The 20,931-nt window shown below is 41.7% G+C and overlaps 2 protein-coding genes across 2 annotated transcripts; one reads left to right on the top strand and one right to left on the bottom strand.

Annotated features, from left to right (window-relative positions):
• The first annotated feature begins 7,063 nt into the window (after nucleotides 1-7,063).
• Nucleotides 7,064-7,990, top strand: LOC132242303 (olfactory receptor 4P4-like). The gene has a single exon (XM_059711203.1). It carries the CDS (start codon nucleotides 7,064-7,066, stop codon nucleotides 7,988-7,990), a length of 927 nt encoding a protein of 308 aa, XP_059567186.1.
• Nucleotides 7,991-15,109: 7,119 nt separating this feature from the next.
• LOC132242302 (olfactory receptor 4S2) lies at nucleotides 15,110-16,622 on the bottom strand. Its single transcript, XM_059711202.1, has one exon. The coding sequence runs from the start codon at nucleotides 16,582-16,584 to the stop codon at nucleotides 15,649-15,651; it is 936 nt and encodes a 311-aa protein (XP_059567185.1). The 5' UTR covers nucleotides 16,585-16,622; the 3' UTR covers nucleotides 15,110-15,648.
• Nucleotides 16,623-20,931: the final 4,309 nt, after the last annotated feature.

Genomic DNA, 20,931 nt, shown 5'->3' with positions numbered 1-20,931 from the left:
GTGATATTCTTAGTAACTTGGTTAATAAGAATCCAAATAGGTGATCTAGGGTTTTTTACCACACTCCTGAAGCCAAAAAGTGAGGTCTGCTGCTGGAGGGTTAAGAAATGTCATATCCTGTCCTAGCTGGTTTTGCTCAGTGGATAATGCCTCAGCCTGCCCACTGCTGGGTCTGGGTGCAGTTCTGACTAAGGGCATGTACCTAGGTTGCAGGCTCCTCCCTGGCCTGGGCCCAAGTCAGGGCTCATGCAGGAGGCAACCAATCAAAGTGTTCCTCTCACTTTGATGTTTCTCTCTGTCTTTTCCTTTCTCTTCCACATTCTCTAAAATTCAATGGAAACATATCCTCAGGTGAGGATAAAAAAAGAAAGAAAGAAAGAAATGTCATATCCTATGAAAGACACATCTTGAAAATGCCTAAAGAGAGTTGTTATTTTTTCATGGTAAAGGGACTAGAGTCCGTGTTGATGAAAACACCTTGGTGGCTGCGGTGACTGGAAGTGGCTGCAGCAGCGGGGTGATGGGGCTGGTGCCTTCCCCTGATCAGCCTGGTTGCCTCCCACAAAGGGAGGCCAGACTGTGGCTCAGGCCTGCTCCCCAAGGGGAGCAGGGAGCAGGGAGTAGGACATCCCCTGAGTGCTCCCAGTATGTGATAGGGGGCAAGCTGGGCTGAGGGACCCCCCTCCCCTCCAGTGCCCAAATTTTTGGGCACCGGGCCTCTAATCCTATATAATCTACACTAATAAAAGAGAAACATGGTAATTGGCGTACGACCGCTACCCTTTTCATTGGCTAATCAGCGAGATATGCAAATTAACTGTCAGCCAAGATGGCAGCCAGCAGCCAGGCAGCTTGAAACTAACATGGGGCTTGCTTGCTTCAGTGACGGAGGAAACCAACATTCCCCGCCTGCGGCTGCAGGCCTCTGAGCCTGCCGTTTCAAACATTGTAACAGATACCGTGGGACTTCAGCCAGCAGATTCCCAACATTGTATGCAAAGGCCAGAAACCTACTTTCAGCCGAGGCCTAAGAGCTGGAGCCAAGCCTCAAGCTAAAGCTGGCCCAGAATAAAAAAAAAAAAAAGGAAAAAAGGAGCGGTTGGGAGCTTCAGTCACTCCCAACCTGAAAACAGCCCTCAGCCCCTCACCCAGACTGGCCAGGCACCCCAGTGGGGAGCCCCACATTGAATGGTGTGTGACCAGCTGCAAACAGCCATCATCCCCTCACCCAGGCTTGCCAGGCACCCCAGTGGGGGCCCCCACCCTGAATGGTGTGTGACCAGCTGCAAACTGCCATCATGCCCTCACCCAGGCTGGCCAGGCACCCCAGTGGGGACTCCCACCCTGATCCAGGACACCCTTCAGGGCAAACCAGCTGGCCCCACCCATGCACCAGGCCTCTACCCTATATAGTAAAAGGGTAATATCCCTCCTGGCACCGGGATCAGCATGACAGGGGGCAGCGCCCAAACCCCCTGATTGGCCCTGCTCTGTGCGTGACAGGGTACAGAGCGCCAATCCCCCTGATGGGCCCTGCTCTGTGAGTGACAGGGGGCAGTGCCCCAATCCCCTGATTGGCCCTGCTCTGTTCATGACGGGGTGACGCCGCAACCTCCCGATCGACCCTGCCTTGAGTGTGACAGGGGACGGTGCCCCAACCCCCCAATCGGCCCTACCCTGAGCATGACTGAGGGTGGAATCACAACCTCCCAATCTCCCTGCTCTGTGCATGATGGGGCGGCGCCCTAACTCCCCAATCGGCCCTGCTCTGAGCCCGACCAGGGGCTGCACCTAGGGATTGGGCCTGCTCTCTGCCACCCGGGAGCAGGACTAAGCCAGCAGGTTGTTATTTACCAAGGGATCCCACACTGCAAGAGGGCACAGACTGGGCGGAGGGACCCCCCTACCCCCCCGAGTGCACAAATTTTTGTGCACCGGGCCTCTAGTAAAAGGATAATAGGCAAACTGACCCTAACAGCAGAATGACCAGAACAACCACTGGACCAGTCACTATGAGGTGCACTGACCACCTCTTGGTCCCTCCCCTCATCAATCAGGCACTGATCACCCAATGACGAATGGGGAACGGCGGGGAAGGGGCATGGCCAGCTGTGGGCAGCTAGGGGAGATGGCCCTGATCACAGGCCAGGCCTAGGGACCATAGCTGCACATGAATTTTGTGCGCTGGGCCTCTTCTACACTAATAAAAGGGAAACATGCAAATTGAAAGTACCTCCGTTATGCCCACCAGCCAATCAGGGCGAGTATGCAAATTAACCCAACAAAGATGGTAGGGGCCATGGAGCTGGAGGCTTGGGTTGCCCTGGTGACGGGGGAAGCCAAGCATCCTGCCCTCGCTGGCCCCTGCTCAAGGAGGGGCTGGGGCCTGGGTCACCAGAGACCTTGGGAAGCGGGGTGGTCAACGCCAGACACCGCCCGAAGGGTGTGGGCCCTAATCAGGGACCCGGGAAGGCAGGCTGAGCAGCGTCAGATGTCGCCGCCAGACGCTGCCCGTGGGTTAATTTGCATATGCAGGCACGGAGCGAAGACTGAAGACAACTGAAGACTGAAGAGGCTTGGCTTCTCTGCTGCAGCTGGACCAAAGGCCTGGGTCCTAGGAGCCCGAGGAAAACCGGTGCCAGCAGCCAAGGGAAGGAAGACCTATTGTGCGAATGTTCTTGCAACGGGCCTCTAGTTAATAAATATTAGCCTTGGACATGGAAGCAAAAGGAGGCTCTTAAGAAATATAATCAGTGTATTAGGGTTTATCCCTGCATAGAAAGTAATAAAGCTACTTTTAAGTTCATTTGGTCACTGACCATAAAACTTACATTTAATACTTAACATCACATATTTGAAGCAATTTAAAAGGATTTCTCTGACAGCACACTTGAAAAGTCGAAGCAAGAGCAAATTAAAATCACCAGTTTTTTTTCATTGGTCTTGTCCAAGAATCACCATGGGGATTGCCTGTGAGATGGCACCCAGGTCCTCTCATGCCCTTAAATACTCCTGACTGCAGCTTCCCCAGGTGCCTCCAAGCCCCGTGCACTGATGGAGCTGGGCCTTGCTGCTCATTACTGTGTTGGAGGGAAAAAAGATGAGAGCTTTGGGTGTTTCCCCTGCAGTTTGTGATATAATGCTCATTCCTTTTATGTGTATACAGAAAGTTAATTTTCAAAATATATTTATTTTAAATATAATTTGAAAGCTGGATACAAAGCATGAGACTTTTTTTCATTGCCTTTCTCCCCTAAGAGATCTATTTGATTTAGAATAGATTTTTTTTTTGTCTTTTGGCATGAGTTCAAGAAGACAAGAATTTCCCTTCAGGTATTGATTGGAATGAACTGATATTCAATATGTGAGTTCCTATTTTTTCTTTTCCTTTTATATCTTTTCTTTCCTTCCTTTTTTGCTTTTGAATGCCCAAATCTAAGTAAACTTAGTTCTTTGAGTAGCTATGGAATAATCTATCCTTATCTGTTTCTTTTTTTAGGAAATCATATTTTCCATAAATATGTGTTCTAAAAATATATCTCCCTGGTAACTATTTCTTTTATATCTTTTATGGGCTTCTAATTCATGTAAAAATTGGCATTTTAATAGTTTACAAAATGATTTTAAGAGGTCTGTTTTAACAGGAAATGAACAAGGGGAATGCTCTCTTGAAATCTGGCTTGAAACTTGAGATTGTTAGATGCTAGGACAGGAGGCTATGAGAAATAGTGGTGTTTTGTACTCTACTTCAGATAGAAAAGCAATGATACAAAACTATAAAAGTTTGAAAAAATGATCAAATAATTGACGGCAGCAATAATAAAAAGAATAAATATTGTAAAACATGGAAAATAATTGATGACTTTGATACATTAATTGATAAATCATTTAGTATATCACTTGATTTGGAAACATTAGTTATTTGCAGGTGGAAGAATCCATGAATACTAATATTCCTATTTCCTGGAGAGGAAATAGATATTCATGTATCTATAAAATAGCACTGAGGTCATCTGTTCTTCAAGGTTGATGAGGGCACTATAATTTTCAGTTCTTTCCTGTGACTAAATCTGTCTTCATACTCAAAATACATCTTAGTGATTTGTATCATGGTAGATGTGTCATATGGAGCCAAAATTTAAATTTCTGTCTACATTTCCATAATAAGAACATATCACATCTTATTTCTGTTCTACTGTCAGGTATTTAGATCACTTCTATCTTCCAAATTTAAATGAGTCTTCAACAAACACACTTCTGAATGCTTTCTGGATAGTTTTGCTCAGTTGCTCATAAAGTTTTATATGAACAGACTTAAAATTGTACTTTTATGAAGTTGATAAGTGTGAATAGTATTTCATTACTGTTTAGTTTGCATTTCCCTGAATATTTTTATATATGTTTTGGCCAGTTGGAATTTCCTTTCAGTATATTGCTTAGTAAAAGTTTTTGCTGTTTTAGAAAAATAGGTTACTTGATTATATATTATTGATTTACAGGATTCATAAATATCCCCATTTTGCCAGTCTTAAAAATTTTGATTCAGATGGAATTTGTCACAGAAATTTTAGACATATTATATATATTTTCCAAATTTGCCTTTTGTGCTTTGCTTAAAGAAATGTTCCTACTTAAGATATAAACCCATTCTAAATTTTTCTTAAATATTTTTCTTATTTTACTTGATACATTTGCATATTCAGCCATGTAGAACATAATTTTTTGTGCCTTTGAGTAATATATTTGTTCCTCTACAGGGGTGGGCAAACTTTTTGACTCGAGGGCCACAATGGGTTCTTAAACTGGACCCCAGGGTCGGAACAAAAGCATGGATGGAGTGTTTGTGTGAACTAATATAAATTCAAAATCAACATCATTACATAAAAGGGTACGGTCTTTTTTTTCAATAGTTTTATTCATTTCAAATGGGCCGGATCAGGCCGCGGGCCGTATTTTGCCTGTGGCTGCTCTAGAAGGAGATTCAAAGTCCTAACATCAGTTACCAATAAGTCCATTATTTCACATCAGTTTGAAATCCCACCTTGAACATGGAATGAATTTCAGTATATTTATGTGTTTATTTATTGACTGCCTTTAAGTCCACTGTTGTGTCTCTATCAACAGCGCTTTCGTTGCCATAGCTTGATAACATATTTCTGTTCTTAGAAGGAATGTCTACCTTCTTCTGTCTTCTTTTAAAAAGTTAGCTTAGCTATTCTGAATATGAAGTGTTTCTGAACTTTGGAACCAACTTTTCAAATTTTATTAAAAACTTTGTGAGAATTTTTGTTTTAATTATTGACTGCATTGTTTAATTTGGAAAGATTTGACATTTTTTTTATTGCTATTCCTTAACCATAAACCTGGTATATCTTTTTATGATTGCAATCCTTTTATATATTTAAATATAATTCTATATTCAAGTAAGGGATTCTATTTTTTAGGTTAGAATAGGTAACTCACAGTTAAAAAGAACTTTTAATTGTTTATTTTAAACAAATTGTATTACAGCTCAGGACAATTGCAATTGGAGTTTTGTGATAGTTCCAGAGATTTTGCATGAAGTTAGATCAAGGGTATTACTTGGGGTTGATGGATGGAATTCAAATAAAAAAAAATCCATGAACTCCCTAAAATCCTATTAAAATTATCTTTGTATGCCAAATGTTCATTTTTCTAAAACAATTTCATAGGAATTCAGATGAAGTAAAAGACATTGTTCAATTACCTTTATAATCCTTCATAAACAGGCTAATCAATGTGTAGAATTTATTTTTTGTAAAACTGAGCTTTGAGTTTAGCAATTTTGTGATATATTATAGATCAGGTTGCAGAGAGGAAGTCAGAGATGGTGTATAATATTTTGCACCAAAGAAGCACTTCCTTGTAACTAAAATATTCCAAAGACTTGGGCCAATGAGTGTGCAGTAAGCCTGGGGAGGAAAAAAAGTGGTTCAATTCAAGGAGCTGCAAGGTGGTGAAACAGATGGAGTGAAAAAGGATTTCTGGATGCAGTTAGCTCCTTCAAGAGTGTGTCCTAAAAGCAAGCACCGGAAAGGGTGACTGAAGGACAAAAAGGTGAGAACTCCTGGGTTAGACTGGAAAGTGAACTGGGAAATAAGGTCAATTTCAGGAAGCGGTAAATGCATTAAAAGTCCCTACAATGCAGCAACACTTCCCCCCAAAGACCTGCTTGTTGCTCTTTTTCTCCCTCCACTTAAAAAATATGTTCATGAAAAGGTTCTTTTTAAAATACTTTTTCTTGAATTTTTTGGGTCGATATTGGTTAATAAAGTTATATAGGCTTCAGATGTACAATTCTACATATGTGTCATCTGTATATTGTATTGTGTGTTCACCACCAAAGCCAAATCTCCTTCTATCCCCATTTATCCTCCCTTCACACTCTTGTACCTCCTTCCACCCCACGTTCCCTCTGGTAATCACCACACTGTTGTCTGTGTCTATGAGGTTTTTCTTTTTCTTTGCTTAAGGCCTTTACCTCGAAAAATGTATAAAGGTTCTAGGAGCACTTTCTGAAATTGTCACCCAGATGTCCAATATTTAAAATTATGAGCTCACTGAAGTCTAAGGACAATACTGAACTTTCAGGATTTAGCACAGGTTTAGTCATTGGAAAGGACTGAGATTATAGTGAGGTCACAGGCCCTTGAAGAACAGATTTAAAAGTCACTCTTAAGTTATAATACTAAAATTGCCTCTCAAGAATTTTTCAGAAAAAGGACTTTTCATCTTTTAAGTATTCATTGTGTTGTTCATGGTACATGTGGGACTTGGGATTTATCATGATTGCAATTAATTGATTATTTGTTCTTTTATTGTTACCCTCTGTTTGTCCAAATGAACTGCACTGTACTTGTAGATAGAGATCCTATTTTGGACACTGCTTACCCTTAGCACCAATTATAGTGATTGCATCATGATAAATGATCAATGCATATTTATTGACTAGATCAGTGACTTTTAAGTCAATAATTTCAGAAAGTTGAGTGTTTCAGGTATATTAACTTCCTCCCTCTATCTGGTCAAACCCACAGAAGCCATGGGACAGGACAACATCACAGAGTTTATCCTCCTGGGACTTTTTAGTGGTGAGGAGGCAAAGGTTGCCTGCTCTGTGCTCTTCTCACTGTGCTATATTACTGTTCTCTCAGGAAACCTGCTCATTCTTGTCACCATCAGGGGCAGCTGCCTCAGTGAAAAGCCCATGTACTTTTTCCTGAGCTACCTGTCCTTCATGGATGTCTGCTTCACCTCCACGGTGGCCCCCAAACTGATCACAGACTTACTGGCCCAGCGGAAGACCATCTCCTACAACAGCTGCATGGCCCAGATGTTTTATGCACACTTTTTTGGTGGCACTGAGATCTTCATCTTGGTGGCCATGGCATATGACCGCTATGTAGCCATCTGCAGACCCCTTTACTACATGGTCATCATGAGCAGAAAGGCGTGCTATGTCCTTGTGATGGCCTCTGTCATCGGGGCATTTATCCATTCCATCCTGCAGGTATTGATTATTGTCCAACTTCCCTTCTGTGGCCCCAATCAGATAGACCACTATTTCTGTGATGTATTCCCCCTGCTGAAGCTGGCCTGCACCGACACGAGCCTGATGATTATTGCGATCATTACCACCACCGGGGTGCTGTCCATTCTGACCTTTGTTGCCTTGGTAATTTCTTATATCATCATCCTGTCCACACTGAGGACACGCTCCTCCGAGGGCTGCCGCAAAGCCCTCTCCACCTGCGGCTCGCACATCACTGTCGTGTTCATGTTCTTCTTGCCCCTCATCTTCACCTATGTCCCCACAGCTGATTCTGTCAATAACGACAAGGTCTTTGCCTTGTTTTACACCATGATCGCCCCCATGTTTAACCCTCTCATCTACACACTGAGAAACACGGACATGAAGAATGCCATGAGGAAAGTGTGGTGCCGAGACAAACTATTGGGAGGTAAATGAAGCCTGTGGTGTGTGAGCCCATTGCAGGCCTCTTGTATGTACAGAATTGTTAATGTCAGCAAATGCAGCAGGTACCCAGAGGCAGCATGCTGCCTTCAAAGGTCGCAGGCTTGAAGAGACAAGTCCCTCAGCCACTCTCCTTCTCTTCCTTTCCCTTTATAAGCCTGAGTTCAACGGAGTGGATCAGGCAATCTCCAGGTCCCCTGAAGTTCTGACATTCTGGAATTTATGTCGGGCATTTGGAATATTCTGCCCATCATAGTCTCAGACATAGTGAGCATGACAACTCTTTTATCAGGGAAAATTGTAAAGACTGCATGGTTTGGTAGTTGTGTCCTGCTTCCAGAAACAGATATCTTGACTGCGACACCTCTCACAGAATGATGGCCGTCCTAAACACTTTCTTTTTTCGAGTTTCCATTGCAATAAAAATACTTTCACATGTTGCTGAATATTTAACTCCTTACATTAAGAAATCACTCTTCTAAAAGGGTGCAATGCAATGTAATTATACTGTTTGCACTATACTTACAGCAGTGATTGTAATTAGCTCTTTGTACCCTATCGCGGTGTGTTCCTGTAATTGGGTATTTCAATGGGATCATGAACATCTTTTTCAATCCCACAATGTAATTCTATGACTGTATTTATGACTTCATTTTAAAATGCTCCACGAGTGTACAAATTGATGCTCTTTATAAATGAGCAACATGGAAAATGTCACATCCTTTGTAAGGCCTTGAGCTAATGAAGGCACAATGCTAAAGGGGCGAATATTCCTGGGTGCATTTCGTTGATCCTTGTTGCTCCTTATGCAAATGGCATATGCTGAAGTTTTCTACAACAATGCAAATCTGTCTCCTTTCCACTCAGGCAGGCTCTGATACTAGGAAGCAATAAAGAAGATTGAACTAAGAAGCAGGTATAGCCACCTGAAAACAGGAGTAGGCCAAGATCATTTTTGGTACATTGATGTGGTTTCTTAATTTATGCAAGAATCCTCCAGCTTTGTGAATTGGAATGAACTTCTGACTTTATCTAGGGTTGTCCATTAGCGCAATGTACACCTGAGGAACTGGGCCTAGAGGGTGGGGGCACCAAGATTTCAAATATGAAAGACACCGACCTTATATATTCTCATGCTCATCCTCTTCACCACAGTCCCCACTAAGAAATTGTATTGTAGTACTGCCTGTATTATTTTCCTCTGTACTGCTGGGAGCCGGTCCATCCTTGCTGTTTCAAGGGACCTGGCATATATGGCATACTGTTCTTAATATGTTTGCTCACCTTCTTGGCACTATGTGTTTTAACCAAGGTCACCTGTCTGAGAAAGGTTGTTTCCCCAGGTAGGGATTTTCCCCTGAAGTTAGGGAGGGAATAAAACCTCTTAACTAAGTGCCAGGCGGGTAATTAATCACTTTAACTATGAACAATCATGCTTAAGCTACATAACCTTTACTCCCTGGAATGGAGATAAGAAACGCCCTAACCTTTGGAATAGAGATTGATAGGATTGGAATCAACTGGTATAAATAGAGATGTAACAAGACAGATCTTAGAAGACAAAACCAAGAGGCACAGAACCTAGACCAGAACCTACACAGAACCTAGAGACAGAACATGGCAAAAGATCCTGGACAGAAACTGGCCTCAGAACCTAGAGACAGAACCTAGCGAGAGAACATGGCAAAAGATCCTGGACTGAACCTGACTACAAAAATTGGCAAGAGAACCTGACTAGAACCTGGTGACTGAACCTGGCTGGAGAACCTGGACAGAACCTGGCTGGAGAACCTAGCGAGGGAACATGGCTATAGAACCTGGCTGGAGAACCTGGAGAACCTGGCTGGAGAACCTAGCAAGAGAACATGGACATAGAACCTGGCTGGAGATCCTAACCAGAACTTCGCTGGAGATCCAGACCAGAACTTGGCTGGAGATCCTGGCTAGGTTGCTGGTCAACTGAATGCTGTCTCCGTGTCATTCCTTCTTCGCCAACTCTCTCCACACCTTTGGGGACCCCTGGACCCGCTGGGGTTGGACCCCGGCACTGTACAACAGGAATCCAAGTTTTCAGGTGAGGATGGCATTTGCAGATGTTAGCCATAGTATGATGAAGATTTTAACAATAGTTTCTCTCTTCCAAAAGAACCCTGCCATGTGTAAACCCTGCCATGTGTACTGCCTGAAAAATTAGGGAGCTTAGAGCCAAAGAGGAGGAAGAAAAATAATGAGATATATTGACAAGGAGATAAAGACAAAAGCAGATCAAGTCAGGGTTTAATTTTGATGTTGACCTTGTGGCAAATACCTCCTGGTGAAATTATCCAGTTCAGAAAGGTGAAGATGAGCAGAAATGTCAATAGCTGTATGGGCAGGTGTCTTATTCTGATAAGCCCATTATTGATGTGTATGTAGGTCACATTCTATGATAATCCTACGTGATAACAGACAAACATGGTAATTGACTGTACCATCGCTACACCTCCCATGGGCTAACCAGCACAATATGCAAATTAACTGCAAACATAGATGGCGGACAATTTGCATACCGCAGGCAGGGCGGGACAGCGCAGCCGCCGGTGAGAGAGCCGCCATCCAGGCCTCTGTGTGCGACCCCAGAAGCCGCCTGCCTGCCGCCCAGTGTGCTGCAGGCTGGCCACAAAAGCCCCAGAAGCCAGTGATCAGGGTCCCCTGCCCAGGCCTGACACCTCTGGCGGAGACGACAGGCCTGGGCAAGGGGCGGATCTGTCAATCGGAGGGTGTTGGGTGTCAACGCCTCTGGCTGAGGTGTCAGGTTTGGGTGGGGGTTGGAGCCAATCGGAGGGTCTGGGGTCCCCTGCCCAGGCCTGACGCCTGGGGCAGAGGCATCAGGCCTGGGTGGAGGGTGGAGCCGGTGATCATGGGAGATGGGGGTCCCCTGCCCAGGCCTGAAGCCTGGGCCAGAGACACCAGGCCTGGACAGGGGGAGAGCCTGTAATCTTTGGGAGATTGGGGTCCCCTGCCCAGGCCTGACATCTCTGGCGGAGGCGTCAGGCTGGGGCAAGGGGCTGATCAGGTGATCAAAGGGTGATGGGGGTTGACGCCTCTGGCCGAGGTGTCAGGCCTGGGCGAGGGTGTAGCTCATGATCAGGGGGATATAGGGGTGCCCTTCCCAGGCCTGAAGCCTGGGCCAGAGGCATCAGGCCTGTGCGGGGGGCAGAGCCGGCAATCAGAGGGGTCTGGGAGTCCCCTGCCCAGGCCTGACACCTCTGGCCAATGCATCAGGCCTGGGCAAGGGTGGAGCTGGCCATGGGAGGGAGATGGAGGTCCCCTACACAGGCCTGACACCTTTGGCTGAGGCTTCAGGCCTGGGTGAGGGCAGGGCCAGTGATAGGGAGGAGATGGGGGTGGGGGGCAAGCCAACGATTGGTGTGAACTACAGAGGAAACACCTTCTCTGACCACTCATTGGCTAAACTCCCTGTATGCCACTGGTAATATTCTTAGTAACTTGGGTAATAAGAATCCAAAAAGGTGATCTAGGGTTTTTCACCACACTCCTGGTGAAAAAAACGAAGGTCCGCTGCTGGACGGCTAAGAAATGTCATATCCTGCCCTAGCCAGTTTGGCTCAGTGGATAATGCCTTGGCCTGCTGATGGCAGGGTCTGGGTTCAATTCTGACCCAGGGCATGTACCTAGGTTGCAGGCTCCTCCCTGGCCGGAGTCCAGGTCAGGGCTCATGCAGGAGGCAACCAATCAAAGTGTTCCTCTCACTTTGATGTTTCTCTCTGTCTTTCCCTTTCTCTTCCACATTCTCTAAAAATCAATAGAAACATATCCTCAGGTGAGGATAAAAAAATAATAAATTATCTATATATATAAAAAGCTAATATGCAAAGTGTCCCCTCCGGAGTTCGACCGGGAGACCAGGAGTTTAATCACTTGCTATGACTTGTGCTGACCACCAGGGGGTGGCATGGAACATGGTGTGTGACCAGCAATGGCGGCAGGGCACTGAGGGAGAGAGGGAAGGAGGAGGCGGGGAGCCAGGGAACCTGATTGGCCCTGAGTACTGGCCAGGCCTGGGGCCCCTATCCATGCATGAATTTCATGCACTGGGCCTCTAGTTGTTAACATAAGAAACTTTCAAACCTGTAAAGAATTTTTCTGAGTTTATTTGAGCCAAACTGTCAATAATTGCTGAGAAGCAGAATCTCAACATATGGAGATAATGCTCAGGAGAATGGTTTTTTTTTGTTTTGTTTTTTTTTAACCTATTTTTATACATTATAATCAAAGGAGGAGACGTAAGTGGGTTACATGAAATCCACTAGTGATAGATTAGGGAGGCAGGAGAAAGCAAAGCAGGGAGACCTCTAGGACTGGATAAAAAGTAAAATGATAGACACATGCTTCTTTTACATAGGTAGGTACAGGATAGTTAATAGTCAACAATTAACATGATAACAATAACAATGAAGAAATTTGTCGTCTCCATCCTGGTGTCCTGGTGCATTGGTTGTGCCTTGAGGGGTCCGGGAAAAGGGAAGTTACAAGTTACTCTGACATTCCAATGATATGGTATCATAGATACAAAAGACAACAGAAAGGTTTAGTTGTCTAGGACATGGCCACCTGCCATCAACTGCTTTTGGTTAATAAATTTTAATTTCAGACCATCCTTTGTGGTTACTTTAGGTCTCTAGAGTTTGCAAGGCTGCCACACAGTCCTTTTCTGAACTAGTCAGGTAAGTATGTGACCCCTTTTCATCCACATAATGAATTAAATGTCCACATAATGAATTAAATTGGCTTATTGTGACAAATTTGCTATTTGGTTTCTCTCCAAAGAAGACAGGCTTTTTGAACATGGCTCATATTAATCTTTTGTTAACTCTCTTCTTATAATTTATCAACAAAGGAGGGGTGAACAGGAATCTACCCAAGGGTGGTTGATATTGTGTCTTCTTTTCCCATGTGTTTTCCATGGGCAAAATAGTGGGAGGGAGATTGGCTGTGTAGGAAGGTATTTGGAATTTGTGCTTTAGGTACATAACCAAGGTTAAGTGCCCTCTTCCATGTCCATTCCCTCTGCGTTGGCTTTTTCTATTGCTCCTTTCAAAATACCCAACACTAAATATACTGGAGGTTTTACTAACTTAAGAATATGCCTCATTCCACTTGTGCCAATTTCCACTTCTACAGTTCGATCATATTCTTGGATCAGCCAGCTCAATAATGCCATGTAGCAAGCCATTTCAAAACTTCTGGCTTATACAACAAGCATTTAATTCTTGCTCATGTGTCATTGGGGAAGCTGGGGTTTAGCTGATCTAGGTTGGGCTTGACTAGGCTTAATTGCGTACCTCAGGGTAGGTTCCAATGTACTCCATGTGGTTCTTATTCTCACCTGGAAAATAGAAGTGTTATCTTAGTCTCTGCTGAAATTGAGATTCTGTGTTCTGTACATGTTCTATATTGTTGACTGTTATGGAAGTTCAGTGTTGTATCTCTCTATGCTGTGTACTCGACTTGCAGATATTTTATACTAAAAATGTAGAATAAAGACTATTTTGAAGATTTGATTAAAGTGATGAGGTACCATTACACAAAACAAACAAACAAACAAAAATCCGAAAAACAGTTGGTCCCCATGCAGGAGCTGGACACAACAGAACATTGTCAAAATGAGGCTTTCCCTCTTAGGTATTATACAAATGGTGACATTTTGGTGACTCTGACATGTGATAAATGTTTTAACCTCCTGGATATGTTTAAATGAGCAAAGGGATGCAATATGAAGACATGCACATCAAAGTTCTCTTTACATATTAAATTGAGCAGTGCATGGAAATATGTTTAAAATATTTTTTCCTACAATCACTGGTTAGAAAATACAGGGAGACACAGCTTTAATTTTTCTACTATGCGTAAGCTAATTTATTCATCTAGAAAATGAGAAAGGTTGTCATTTATTTTCATCAATGAAGGCTCTAATCAAAGTCCCAACTTCGATCTTGTAACAACAAGGTTTTAAAACTGCAAAGCCGGCAGTCGATGTTGTGATTATATTTCTATGAAATAAAATGGTGTTGTTGACCAGACTCAACCCCACTGAAACTGTGCAGAGTCTGAGTTCTCACCATTCTTGGTCATCTCGTTCCAAGGAACCAACAGGAGACTCTGGGCTCCTCTGATTGGGATTGAATGCCTTTTGATATATAATTTTTTATCTTTAATTTTATGAATGCATCGACATCAGAGATAATTTTTTAAAGCACTATTCACAGTCTTTTATATGAAGTTCACACATGCACACAGATAGACATACAGACACACACACTCCACAAGCATAAACATATACCCAGGTATAGTCAGTAACTTAAATAATCAGATTTGTGGAAAATACAATGAAACAATTGCAGAGGTAATTAATGTCATGTTCATTTGCTATAGAATAATAAAGCTCGGATTGTGTGAAGGAGAAATGTAGCACTAGGGCAAGTATCAGTTCACATAAGAAAGACATGTTTGTCTGTCCAGAATGAGTCTTTCTGGAATCCATAGCTGGAAATCAGGTTTTAGTAGAGCCATTTGGTCTAAACATTGGAGAAAATACAGTTCCCAAATTTGAATTTCAACAAATTGTGTTTATCCTGTCAGTTGAGTGATAGTCACCTAGTCTTACAAATGGATAATTTTTATTCAGTTTATTTATTTTCTGTTAGTCACTTTACATTAATAGGGACAGTAGGCGACAGAATATAGGTGAAGATTAGAGTGAGAAGAAACATACTAATGGGATGTTATCATTAAAAGGGGGATCTTAGAGGTATTTTTTTTCAATTTTTGTATTGTTTGAGTAAAGAAAATGAGTCCTAGAGAAAGGAAAAGCTTTTCCCCAAGACCAGAGGCTGAAATTGATTTTTTTTTAGAGACAGAGAGGAAGGGGGAGGGAGGGAGTGAGACATAAGGTGGGGTGGGGGGAGGGGAGAAACACTGATTTGTTGCTCCACTTATTAATGCATTCATTGGCTGCGTCCTATATGTACCCTGACCAGGAGTGAACTGCAAACTTTGGCATATGGGACCACCCTCTAACCAACTGAGCTACCTGACCAGGGCCCAAGTATTTTATTTTTAACCCCTTGTTTTATCTCTTTTACATTCTGCAGACAAATCCCCTTCCACTCTAACATTATTAGGTTTAATTTTCACTCTATTTGGGAGGACTTACATAAATATGCTTTAGTTTAGATCTCTATCATTTTTCACATATCATTTCATTCATACAACATATACACAGTGAGTGCTTTGTATGCACCAATCACAGTTCTAAACACTAGAAAACACCCTTAAGAATTTCACAATAAACTCTCATTCTTTAAAGAAAGTGTCACAAAGGTAAAAATGGGGAGAAAATAATGGTGCTAAGTATAATCATGGTGAGCTTCTGAGTTTAAATAAGATTTCCCTGGTCTAAATATTTTAGAAAATTGTCTGATTATGAAATATTAGGACAAATATAATAATAATGATGATACACAATACCTTACTTTTGTAGAATGTGTTATTCTCTCCTTTTTTCTCCTCCAAACCCCATAAGATTATTATTGTCTTCATTGTACAGATGATGAAGTTTAAGATTATCCAGCTTAAGTTGTTACTTCCAACTATTTATCATTAGCTTCCCGGAAAACCTTTCTGCCCCATAGTTTCTTCATTGCATTCTTTACTTCTGCATTTCTCATCGTATAAATCAGTGGATTTAACATAGGGGTGATAATGGTGTAAAATACAGCCACCATCTTATCTTCTGAAAAGGTAGTATCAGGGCGCATATACATGAAAGTACAGGGACCAAAAAAGATGATGACCACGGCAATGTGGGAGCCACAGGTGGAGAGTGCTTTGCGCCTGCCATCTGTTGACTGTTTTCTCAGGGACACCAGGATGACAGTATAAGAGATTAGCAAGATAACAAAGCTCCCCAGAGCAATGGTACCACTGTTGGCTGTCACAACAACACCAACGACATATGTATCTGTGCAGGCAAGTTTCAGCATCGGGTGGACATCACAAAAGTAGTGATCGATCTCATTGGGTCCACAAAAGGGTAGTTGGACTATCAGGGCCACTTGGATAATGGAGTGTAGGAACCCACCTACCCAGGTCCCCAGCAGCATTTTATTGCATCTGTCCGGGCCCATGATAGTCATGTAGTGTAGGGGTTTACAGATAGCCACATAGCGATCATAGGCCATTACCGTGAGGAGGAAGATCTCCGTGCAACCAAAGAAATGTACCCCGAAGACTTGCAGCATGCACCCTTCGTAGGAGATAGTTTTGCGCTTGGCTAACAGGTCCACAATCATCTTAGGAGCGGTGACTGAAGAGTAACAAATGTCCACAAAAGACAGGCAGCAGAGAAAGAAATACATAGGAAACTTGAAAAGGTTGCCCTTGTGAACTGTCAGCATGATGAGGAGGTTTCCCAGGAGAATGACTGCATAGAAGAAAGAAAACACCACGAAACAAACTTCTTCAACCTTTAGGTTTTGAGAAAGGCCCCAGAAAACAAATTCAGTTACATTGTTTCTTTTTCCCATTGATTTAGTCTAGCAGACCAAGATCCCAAGAGACAATTCGGTTATCTGAAAGAAAAACATAACAGAGACCAACTGAGTTAATATTTCCAACTCAAACAAACAAATAATCACAGTCATTGAAAACAGAAAAATGGCTATTACTGCTGCCTGTCAGGCCTACAGGAAGAAACTGGAGTGTGAGCATCCTACCTGAGCGTGATAGTCCATTCCTTCACTTCAGATGAGAAAACAAACTCTAGGGAGATAGTGCAAAGCCTCTAAGTCACACATCTGGTCAAGAGTCTTTCCTCCCTCACCCTTTATTAAGGTTATTTTGATCTGTTTCTAAAAATGTACTTCTTATGCTGTAGAAGGCAGTCAGCTTAATTTTTAAACAACTTTTGTGTTTGGAGGTATGGTAATAATTATATATCTGGAAAAGTTGACACAGAAACAAAAACATATGCCCACATTTCCACCCCTGAATACAGCCATGAGGGTTTCAAGGAATGGAGAAAGGGTGACTTCTACAGGCTGTTCTTCTTATGAAACATTGATCTTTGTGTATATGAATTTACTGTCGCCTCTTTGCCATCAAGTTCTTATAGTGAAGAGTGGTGCGGTGCCATAGAAGGAGGGCCAACATGATACAAACCTGATTCTGAGATAATGGTGCTGGAATTCCAGAGAAATCCCTTAGCTTCATGGGGCTTCTGTTATCCCATCCGTGAAATGGAAAGGTTTTCCATTCACTGTCATCTACATTCCTACCATAAAGTTAAATGTATTCTGTCAGCCTGAAATAGCCCTAACACCCTGATAAGGAGGCAGAGAGAAGAGGAGATAAAGCCACAGAAAAACCCTCTGGAGACAGATCAGGACCTGTTTGACTTGAAAGGAAGGGAAGTGAAGTCTCAGGTAATTTCTGTCTTCAAACCCAGTGTTTGAGGATTCCACAGGAATTACTGAGACTTGGTATTTTAAACATTTATCTGTTAACTGGAAAAAAACAACAATAACACACACAAAAAGACAAAGAAATAAAGGAAGGACGTTGCCCTTAACCTCAGCATTCTTTCATGCACCTTTTTTTTTTTTTAAAAAGGTCACCTTTAAAAAAATTAAATTTATTGGGGTAACATTGGTTAATAATAGATTTCAAGTACATTTCTATATACATGATCTGTACATTGCGTTGTGTGCCCACCACCCAAAGTCAACGTTTTTCCGTCACCATGTATTTGACTCCCTTTACCCTTTACCAACACCCCCACCCTTCCCTCTGGTTACCACCACACTGTTGTCTGAATCTCTTCATGCATCCTTCTAAACTTTCAATTTTATGCTAGTTTATATTAGGTCTCCCACTATAATTTTATACTTGTGCATAAGTATTAATTCTGCATTATAATGATAAGCATGAATTAATCATTTCTGGAAGAGATCTTTGCTCAAAGATATTTTCAAGGGGTTTAGGATGAAGAGAATATTTACTTTAAATAGATAAATCTTCAGTGGTGGAATTTCAGGTACTCTAGTGAGGTCACTAGAATATAAGTGTGGAATGGGGTATGTACACCAGTTTGGACTCATGTGGCTTGCAAGATATTCATCAAACAAAGCCACAGAAGCGACTCCTTTAGTTATCGGTTAGGATGGATTACAGAGTGTCTTAGGTAGTCATTAGAAATGTTGTCCATCTGAGGCATGTCATCCCAAGATCTGTCAAGTTCAGTGCCCTCAGCTGCCCCTTTGCAGCAATATTGTACTTGCATGTCCACTTTGGGGAAAGTACAGGCTGGCTTTCCTCAGGTCTGTATATAAGAGTAGGTAGAGCATTCATTACAGATGTGCCTTCTCTTGTAATAGTAATAGTAATAGTAATAGTAATAGTAATAGTAATAGTAATAGTAATAGTAATAGTAATAGTAATAGTGATAGTGATAGTGATAGTAATAATAATAATAATAATAATAATAATAATAATAGTAATAGTAATAGAAATTCAAATTCAGACTCAAACACTTCCCCCTGCTTTTATATGCTCATCCTTCTTTGGATTTTCTTTCTGAATTTTAAAAAAGAAGAATATTTTCTACTGAGAAAATCTTTTGATTTAAGAGAGCTCAGTTAGCAGTTTTTGACAACTGTGAATTATGCTGCTTGGTTCTCATCTAGAAGAAATTGGGTGTGTAAACACAGCTTGGGAACTGTGCCCCCACTGTCCATACCATAAGGTCTTAGAAGAAGTCTTCCTTCTCTTCAAATCAAGACTCATCTAGAAGAATTCTTCCCTTCACTTTCTGAGCATTTCAAACATGATGCCTCATGTTCCTTTGAAATTATTGGCCTTTGTTTATTCACAGCCATGCTGTCCTATCTCATAGACATGTCTAGATTCACTTTATTATCTTATCATTATCTCAATAACTTTATTATCCTCTTATTTCCGAGGATAAGGTTCTTGCAATTATATTACAGGTTTTCAAAATATAGCAATTTGATTGAATTCCCTCTTTTCACAAACTTTTTTAAAAAAAATGTATTTTATTAATTTTTTACAGAGAGGAAGGGAGAGGGATAGAAAGTTAGAAATATAGAGACATCGATATGTTGCCTCCTGCACACCCACTCCTGGGGTTGTGCTTGCAACCAAGGTACATGCCCTTGACCGGAATCGAACCTGGGACCCTTCAGTCCACAGGCCGACGCTCTATCCACTGAGCCAAACCGGTTAGGGCACCACAAACTTTTTAGATTAGTTTTAGAAGAAAGAAAATCTCACCAATATTGTCCAGAAGTCGAGTCTTGCTTTATTTTCCTATCTCTTCTGAGGTAATTTTGGTGCAGCTGTCCAAAATAAAGCAAGAATGAAGCCTTAGGAATTGCTTTGTGAATAATTACTACCAGAGAATTCCTGACCCCAAAAGTCAAAGGCTGATAGAAATCAAGCCTTTGTTACTCAGGTTTTGTCTCTCACCGACTAAAATCTGCCATTTCACAGTATCTTTGGCAACAAATGGTCTTTTCTCTACTTTTATAAAGTCTATATAAAGAAAGTGAAGCAAAATACTAATGACCTTGGGGAACGCCTTTCCCCTAGTCTCCCTCCACAAGCAGAACCACACCAGAGAACTAACAGTGAGCTTTAGTTTCCAGACTCATTTTTGATTTGTTGAAAAAGGTTAAAGCTATTTTTATTTATTAATTTTAAAACCCAATCAATTCTTGCAGTTAGGCCTATAACTCTAATTGAAAGCATAGCAAAAGAAACAACCAACAAGATGAAAAGTCAACCTATCAAATGGGAGGAGATATTTGGAAACCATTTATCTGATAAGGGGTTTTATCCAAAATATAACCAAAAAACAAATAACATTTTTCCAAAGACATTCAAATGGCCAACAGGTACATGGAAAGGTGCTCAGAATAATTATTCATTAGGGAAATACAAATCAAAACTGTAATGAGATGGCATCTCACACCTGTTAAATGACTACCATTAAAAAGAGAAAAGATAAGTGTTGGTGAAGCTGTGGAGAAAAGGGAACCCCTGTGCATTGTTGATGAGGATGTAAATTGGTGCAGCCACTCTGGAAAACAACGTGGAGGTCCCTAAAAAAATTAGAAATAGAACTACCATATGATTCAGCAATTCCACCTCTGGGTATTTATCCAAAGGAACTAAAAACAAGATCTCAAAGAGAGTCTTGAGGTTCCATGTTCACTGCAACATCACTCAAAATAGCCAAGGTATGGCAACAACCTAAGTCTCTGTCAAAAGATAAGGAAAAAAAAGTATATATAACAATGGAATGCTATTCAGCCATGAAAAAAAAGGGAATCCTGCCTCTTGTGACATCATGAATAGACCTTGCAGGGGTTATGATAAGTGAAATAAGTCAGAGAAAAACAAACACTGAATAATATCACTTATATGTGAAATATAAAATAGCCAAACTCATAAAAACAGAGAAGAATGGTAGTTACCATTGGCTGGGGGCTGGGGAAAAGAGGGGAGATTGTGTTCAAAGGGTACAAACTTCCAGTTATAAGACAAATAAGCTCTGGAGATCTAATATACAGCATGGTGACTATAGTGTATTAATATATTTGAAATACCATTAATACTGTTATATACTTGAAAGCTGCTAAGAGAGTAGATCTTAAATGTTTCACCACAAGAAGAAAATGATAATTATGTGACATGATAGAGGTGGTAGCTAATGTTATGGTGGCAATCATTTTGTGATATATAAATATATCAGATCAACAGGTTGTATACCCTCAACTTATATATTAACTAGTGGCCCAGTGCACAAAAATTTGTGCACTCTGGGGCTGGGGGGAGTGTCCCTCAGCCTAGCC

Source organism: Myotis daubentonii, chromosome 9, assembly GCF_963259705.1.
Source record: "Myotis daubentonii chromosome 9, mMyoDau2.1, whole genome shotgun sequence".
NCBI classification, from domain to species: domain Eukaryota; kingdom Metazoa; phylum Chordata; class Mammalia; order Chiroptera; family Vespertilionidae; genus Myotis; species Myotis daubentonii.
Note: the sequence above shows the minus strand (reverse complement) of the source record. Positions and strands in the feature narration are given on the sequence as shown.